The 8,642-nt window shown below is 40.5% G+C and overlaps 1 protein-coding gene across 1 annotated transcript; it reads right to left on the minus strand.

Annotated features, from left to right (window-relative positions):
* Positions 1-521: 521 nt before the first annotated feature.
* Positions 522-5,588, minus strand: pcdh20 (protocadherin 20). The gene is made up of 2 exons (XM_031846053.1): positions 4,850-5,588; positions 522-4,470 (listed from the first exon to the last, which is right to left on the minus strand). Exons 1-2 carry the CDS (start codon positions 4,895-4,897, stop codon positions 1,849-1,851), a joined length of 2,670 nt encoding a protein of 889 aa, XP_031701913.1. The 5' UTR covers positions 4,898-5,588; the 3' UTR covers positions 522-1,848.
* Between the last annotated feature and the right edge of the window lie 3,054 nt (positions 5,589-8,642).

Raw genomic sequence — 8,642 nt, forward strand, 5'->3', positions numbered from 1 at the left:
TTGACCACTTTTCACAATTTCATGGGTGATGTTTCTCAAACATTTTATTTGTACTGTGAACACAGTGAGGGCTAACACCACTCAAGAAAGGTGAGAAATGTAGCTTGGACTAAATTGATTTGATCCTCAAATGGTCCAGACAGAAGCAGCTGTAGCTACAAGTCAGCACAGTGTTTGTCCTTCTAAGTGTGACTCTGGGCATTACCTCACCAGCACTGACCTATGCAGGTGATGACAGCAACAACACATGCTGTCAGTCTTTTGATCTTTAAATGTTTCATCTTGCTCTGAGGTACAATGCAGTAGTTAATTTGTACACTGAATTTAATCTGGTCTGAAGAGGATGCAATCTAAACTTGACTCAATTTGACTAATGAAATACTTAATTATTCATATTCTACTGAAAGAGGTTCCCATTGTTTTTTTTTTTAATGTGATGTCACACGATCTGTATTGCTTAGACCATACACTGCACGTCACATTTGAAGTACACCCACATGCATAATTGTAGAGTAAATAAATACAACTTAAACAGCACCAGAAGATGTGTAAATTAAAGTTTGTATACACACAGATTTGAGCATATCTAGGTAAATGTCAGTGATATCAATACAGAAGAAAATCCAGTTTTTTTTTATAAAAAATAAAGCATCTTTAATAGTTACTTTGATTTCCTTTCACAAACACTTAACATGTTTTCACAGACACATTGAGAATTCCATGGTTGTATAAAGGAGGGTGATGTATGCAACTTAAAGCAGGTTTATGACAAAGACGTTTCGGCACATTTCAAATTATTCAGTGTGATGAAAATATGGGAGTCTTTGCTGTACTGAGATTGCATTTAAAGGTTTTACATGCATGATCAGCAACTACTGTGAGCCTTCACAGAAAGTAGGGCATCTTGTTACCAGCCATGGCTCTCAAACGTCATGCAAAAAGAAAAATCTAACAGTATATCACTCATACATTATTGTATATCATGAAATGCACATCACTCCTTTACAAATAAGCTAAAGAAGGCAAGACGCAATTGAAAGCTGTGCAACTTGTAAGTGGGCATGGAGTAAAGATTTTCTTTTTTGGTCAATCTGCTGTTTTCAAAAGCATTTGTGCAATTTGTCTGAACATTTCCTGTATACAACACAGGTATACTGTAGAGTTTGACGTATATTGACACATCGAGCTCTCCGAATATAACAGGATTACAATTCCCTGAATAAAGTAATGCATTTTGATCTACCTTTTCTGTATCAATCAATTTTGAAATGTACTTTATGAATATAGCTAAAATGTAATTTAACAAATTGAAAGATTTAGATGCCAACTCCCAAGTGTAATCACTATTCCATGATATTTGTAATAGTGACTTGTGATGTAAAGAAATGCAGTTTTTCAAAAACAATCATGAAGAAAGAGACATTTGTTGTGCCTTGAACTATCTTCTGTCCTTTTCATGCAATGCAGTTGTTTATCAAGTTGTAAAACATTTTGTACAATATTTACATAGGACCTTAGATTGAGTAATATTCACTGAGTTGCTCTATAACTTTGTAATAAAGCTGTTATAACTTTGAAGCCAATACAAATGTATTCCTTGCCTTGGTTTTCTGACACTTCATGTTTAGATGAGTTTCATGCTTTATAGATTTTATAAAAAGTAAAGTAAGTGCTCTTTCTAATGACAAAACCTTGTGGCATATTAGTCAAATGACACTATATTGCAGTAATAAGAATCATATGACAAAAGCAAAAAAGAGCAACTTCATGTGAGAACTACACTTCTCACAGTGAGTTTTGTAAACATTCATGTAAACAGTGGTGGTTTAGGATGTGGATAATTAAATATCAGATGTTTGAGATCTGCCTGAGCTTTCTGTTCACAACCTGCATTGACTCATTCTTCATTTTCAAAGGTATCTCAACCTCTGATCTTTTCTTTCGCTGCTTTTTAAATCTCCTACAGCATATGTAAGATGTCAGTGTCACAACTGAGAAGAACAGCCCCAGACATGTCACTGAAAGAGCAATGAGGAGAGGCTGACAGGGGAACAACTCATACCTCTCAGGCCCCTCTGTCATCTGGCCTTTGTACCAGGGCCTCTCCTCTACCTCAATTTCAGCCTCTCTGGTCAGCAGGCTCTGGATGTAGCTCTCGTTGCTCACTGTTTCATTGACAAAGAAGTTAACCATCACTGTTGAGTAAAGCGGCTCAGGCTGACCGTGGTCACTGACCTTCACTAGAAGGCTGTAGAGGCCCCGGATGCTGAGCTCCCTCTTTAAAGTGATATTTCCTGTTTCTGGGTCAATGGCAAAAGAACCTGGCTCGCCACCTTTCCTCTTAACAATACTGTAGGCGATCACAGCATTCATGCCTGTATCCTTATCCACAGCGTAGACCTCTGTTATTGATGTTCCTGGTAGCGTATTGGGTAGAACCAGCATGTAAGACTGATTGGACTGGGGGAAGAGGACAATAGGTGGGTTGTCATTTACATCCAACAACAGCACGGTCACCATAGTTACACAGGAATGCGCAGGCTCCCCACCATCGACGGCCTCAATCCACAGCTGGTATGTCCCTTGTTGCTCGCGGTCAAGTGACGTCTTGGCCCTCAGTGCACCTCGGCCTGTGTCTATCATGAAGATGTCGCTGCCGTTGAGGATGGAAAGGGCCACCCAACCATTTTCCCCCGCATCGGCATCGGTCACAGAGAGGACCCCAATTTCACCGTAACCCGGGAAGTTCTCTGGCACAAAGAAAGTGAAGTCCTTATTGATGAAGCGTGGACTGTTGTCATTGCGGTCTTGCACGCTCACCACCACCGTTGCAATCGACTCCCTCCTGGGTGTCCCCTGGTCCACCGCTCTCGCTATGAACCGGTACGTCTCTTTTTCCTCGCGGTCCAGCGATGTGGTTACAGTTAGGACACCTGTCACACGATCCATGACAAAGATCCCTGGGGCTTCACCGCCAAGGAGGTAGATGACTTCCCCTCTGCTTTCGCTGTCCTGGTCTGTGGCTTGGAGCTGGGTAAGAAAGGTGTTCGGTGGATTGTTCTCCTCCACAGATATTTCCACCCAAGACTGCTGAAACACTGGTGCGTTATCATTCTCATCCAATACCTGCACCTTGAGGAAGGTCTTGATGACAAGCTCCCGAGAATTCTTGGCAACAACAGTTAGCTCATACTCCTGTTTCTTCTCATAGTCCAAGGGCTCTGTAGTCTCCAGCAGGTATTCGTTCTTTAAAAGCTGATAGGGGACGAGTCTGAAGGGACCAGACCCTTCCAAATGACAATCCACCCTTTGGTTCATATCAATGTTTTTGACACTAAAAAAAGCAATTGGAGAAAACTCTGGTTCAGACTCCTTTATGGTCACCACCCCATCCTTTTCTGGTGCAATATATCGGGGTATGACAGCAGGGGGTCCTGTAACAACTTTGATTATATGCACAGAAACAGTAGCTACTGCAGGGATACAACCAGCTCCATTGGCCAGAATGGTGAGTTTGTAAAACGTGGCTGTGCCAGTGTCTATTTTTCCTGCTAGCTTGATCACCCCTGCGATTCTGTCCAAATGGAACAAGCTCCTGGTGTCTCTTGGCACGCGTTCACTGTAAGCATAGCTGATCTGAGCATTAGCACCAAGGTCAGGGTCAAAAGCATTCAGACGTGCCAAATGAGCCCCTTTGGTGGCATTCCCATGCAGAGTGACATTAATTTGCGACTCTGCGAATTGGGGGCAGTTATCGTTCACATCTGTGATGACAATTTTCAAGGTAGCTGCTCCGAGCAGAGGAGGGGTCCCTCCGTCCTCTGCAATGATATCCGTAATGTATTCAGCCTGGTTCTCTCTGTCCAAAGCCTCCATCAAAATGAGGAAGGGTGTCAGCTCACCTCCGTCATTTTCCTCAACATCCAGTGCGAACGTGCCAAAGTCATTGACAAGCCAGTAGGTCTGCACTCCGTGAACACCGAGGTCTGGGTCCACTGCTGACTGCTCCACTGCAAAACGAGCATTGATTGGTGTGTTTTCTGGGACAGATATACAGATCTCATCTACAGGGAACTTTGGCCTGTTGTCATTCACATCCTCAATAAAGATCTTAACTTTGACCAGCTGAAAGTACTGCTGGGGCAACACAAACACATCCAGTGAGAGGACACATCCCTGTCCCTCTGAGTTATATGGGCAGAAGGTCTCCCTGTCAATCTCCGTAGCAGATGTGTAAAGCTCCCCGGTGGTATTATTTAGGTTCACAAACTGTCCACTGACCTTCTTTTTTGGGAGACTGAATAAAAAGGGGGGCTCCACAGTGAAATCCAAATTTAAGTCTACTCCAATGGCCCCTATGAAGGTCCCCCTGGTTAATCCCTCCTTTATCTTATAGATCAGCTCTTTTGCTTGGCTGAAATTCGCAAAACAGGAAAGAGGGCTGGGGTAAAGCAAGAGGATGCACAATCCCTGTAAGACAAGATAATTAAAGATAGTTTAATAAAAAACTAAAAAAAGTTGCAGAATAGAATGATATTTACAAAATGAGGTATTCCTGATGTATTATTCAGTGTGAACTTTACTATTTAGTTATATTAACAGCTGCAGAGCTTTGTGAACACCTGCAACAATGATTTAAACAGTAATCATTACACTTATCTTGCATTATAACTATCATTTAAGCCAATAAATCCATGAAATTAGATTTGTATATATTAGTATAGTGCAGAGGAAGAGAGACTTGTCATGGTCTGTCTTATTAATACAAAACAGTAGTCACAGTATCATAAACAGTACTGGTAGTTGTGTTAGTGAATTCTGTCTGTAAAGTAATCATCATAAAACTTACCCATATCCCTCCTCTTTTGCTAAGGCTGGGGTGTCTGCTGTTGAACATGTTTATGTCCTAGTCCAGCACTTTATGGCAGGAAGAGTAACAGCTTAAGTAACCTCGGCATTTTGAGCGCTGAGCAACGCAGACCTCTGCTGAGTGCTATGCCTTATTGCTGTCTGCCTTGAACAAGTCATTCATCCCAGTGCTGGCTCAGGACACTCCCACCGCATGCAAATCAGTCCCTCATGTTAACCAATGAGAGCCGACGGCCACTATGAAATCTACTTGAGTTCATAGATTCCTTTTTCATGCACGCTATCAAAGCACATCAACACGCACCTGCACGTTCTCTACACACCCATGTTGTCTCAAGCAGCTGCATTCCTTGTACTCCTGCGGTAGAGTGAAAGCACCAACTGAGCTCATAATGACATGGGAGATTGAGCAAGATGTAAAATATCACCAGCCTGGAGATTACTTTAATCCAGCATTAGTTAAAATTCATCACAGATGAAAAAAAACAAACATGTATGAATTGAAGTCTGTAATGATATAATGATGATACATAATGTTTTTACAACCACTGATATTTGGCTTTTTAGATAGATAGATAGGAAAGTATTTTCCATGTGCCTTCAAAAAATGGGGAATTTCTTAGTTTGTGATAATCATAAACAAACGTCTATATACATGCTGTGTATATCCATGAAATCAATTTCAAAAAGCATGGAAATATCATAAACAAAGCCAGCAGAGAGGTGATCTTGGCATCATAAGTGGTGGTCTGATTCTGGATTGAGCCTTTAACCAAATCAACCCCCTAATCCTCATGTGTTCTAAATGCCGGGCCAGCTGTTTGCTGGGATTGGAAGCATACTGCTCAGAGAAATTGAGTGATTGAAGTTCTCTGGAAAAGGGCGGATTGAGACAGTCACACATGATCATTTACTACGTCAGGTCTTTGCTTTCATTCCTCATCGTAAAAAGGTCAATTGGATGGAAAATGCTGGGGCCTTAACTTAATGTATTTTGTTATTTAGTGACATTGCAGAAACATACCATACGCATACTGTATGAGACACTTTGTATAACATACAGTACAGTAAATTAATATGGATCATTGACAAATCCATCTTGCATCCACTATCCAGAGTTTTTTTTTTTTTTGCGCTGAGCTCAGAAACATTTCTGTAAACACAGACCGTAGGCACGGTGGGCCGGGAGGCTTTAGAGCATGGCAAAACAGCAGATCAGGGAAAGGAGAGTCATTTGAGAGCTGCATTGAGGGGGAGAGGGTCTGAGGTGTTCAGCTGTTTGTCATCAGTGAGCAGTCAGACCAGAGCAGCTACCTTATAGATGACACAACAGAGGTATTTTGCTTCGTAAGATCAGTTCATTTGTTGATTGTACTCACGTTTTCTTTACATACAACATATTCAAATACAGCATTAAAAATACACATTTTGAGCTGGTGTCTGACAGCAATGCATCCCACACCATTTTATTTATTTTCTTTTTTGTTTTTGACTGACTAAATCTATTACATGCTTGATGAAAATTCTCCTTGTCTTAATTTATCTTGGACCATGATAATAAAGTGTTACACCGTTTGATCATCATGAATTGTGATTGTGTAATCAAACGTGAAACTGTTTCTTTGTATTCAACTCAGATGGAAACCTCGGGGTCTGAAAAGTAAAGCCAATGCAGTGCCTAAAATGTGCATTCTCTCAAATGGCCAGCAGGGGACGAGTCTTCTGGTTGCAAAGAGAAGTCAGATTGTACAGAAGTCTATGAGAAAATGACACAACTTCTCACTTTATTTGATTACCTCAGTAAACATTGTAAGCATAAGTTTATGGTCTCAATCAGTAGTTACAAGTCTTATTCAATACAGCATGATGTTCATTTAGTAAATTATAGTTTAATTTAGAGTAAAATAGACCATAAAGCAGGGTATGCTTAAGGGTATGGCTATCTGGTCATTGACAGGTTACTACCACAGTGTTGTCCGGTCTGGGAATTGTCCTTGTAGTGCTCGGTTTTACTTAGCTCCACCCTCTTGTGTCACTTCTGGTTGCAAAATAAAAAATAAAATGGCGACAGACAAAAACCAGGAGGAGACGGCCAAAATGCAGAGACTTCAAAACAGCAGTCCACAAACTAATGGGTGACATCACGGTGCCTACATCAACTTCTTGTATACAGTCTATGATTCAACTCAATAATCCAATATTAACACTGCTTACATCACTAATGGGGGCAGCGTCACATTTCACAAATGACTGTGGCTCTCAAATTGCAGAAAATGTGTGAGTCCTTCAGGGCCTTCAAGTCTTCCTGCATCAGTCGCAAGTATGGTGTTTATTTTGATTTATTAAATGTGTCAAAATTAACACAGGAGGAAATTATCTCATGTTGCAAATCCCACTTTTTATGTTTGTGAAATGGGCCTCTGGATCACAAAAGAGCAAGTCTGAGTCTACCCACCATTTCAAAGATGTCCTATGTTACACACAAGCTTTACTTTTGTTACCCTGCAATGACATCACACATGTCATTCATCTTGGTGGGACAGCAAATAGGTTCATACAATACTCTCAATTTATCGAATGGAGAGTCTTAAAATAATCTGAAAAACCTGTTTAAAAAAAGTTATGTATCCTCTACCTTATTTGCACTAACTCTCGTAATGAACAGCTCCGCAACTTGTGAATTGTGCTATTTTAATTCAACTTACATTTTCCTTTTAATTAAGTGAATTCTAAAAAGTGACAGTGTGTGTAAATTGTAGTGGCCAAACAAGCAAGTACTACAAAGGTTGAGTAAGGCCAAGAGGCAGTATTACTTACATAATTTGCTGCTCTGAGTCTGTGTGGGATGATGGTGGGTAATCTCTGCCCCAGCTTTCCCAACAGATGTCCTGGTAACCTTGGTCTTCTCTTTTAATCAAAGTGCTGCAAAGCTATCTTGATAGCTAAGAGACAGCTCAATGGCTGTTAAGTAAGATGGATATGACCGCAAAAGTATTGTGTCAGGAGACATAGTAGCTTGAAAACTCCCATCACAAACAATCTACAGTCTAACCACAACGTCTTCCACTGGGATGATTTGTGGTTTTTCATTTTATTTATTTAATTCAAAATGCCGTTTTTTTAAATTGAGCAATATATGTTTTACATTTCCAATCTGTGCCAGGAGTAGCTTCCCAGAAATAACACCCTGCGTGCATCTGATTATTAACAACAACAAAACAAATACTGTATGTAATACAAATGCTCTAATTCATGTTTCCTATAACATGACATACTGCATGACAGATCCAATCCTGGTCCGTCTCCGATCTGGCTGATCAGCGTAACTGTGTAAATGAAGAACACTGGGGAGCTGCTGCACTATTCCCATCTAAAAAGTCTGATGTGTGATATATTATAAGTGACATTTACACGGTACCAATGAACCAAATGGTCAAACTGTAATTTTGAAAGTGCCAAAAAAAAAACAGAAGCTATAAATTCAGTTAGTTATTGAGCCAGCTGGAATCGCTGCTTGTACAGCATTGTACAGTTCCAGAAATTTGCATCACAGCTGTGTTGTTAGTGATAATGAAAAGTCTCTTGAGTTTCCTCTTGGCAAATCAATAAACAGCAGTCAGAAATACTTCCTTTATAACATCGAATTAATCAAACCTCCATTTTCTGTGTCCATCACAAAACAATAATTGCTGCAATTTGAACACAGATGTCAGTTTAATGGAGTACCACACACACACACACACACACACACACACACACACACACACACACAC

Source organism: Anarrhichthys ocellatus, unplaced genomic scaffold, assembly GCF_004355925.1.
Source record: "Anarrhichthys ocellatus isolate YVR2014 unplaced genomic scaffold, GSC_Weel_1.0 scaffold6, whole genome shotgun sequence".
NCBI classification, from domain to species: Eukaryota; Metazoa; Chordata; class Actinopteri; order Perciformes; family Anarhichadidae; genus Anarrhichthys; species Anarrhichthys ocellatus.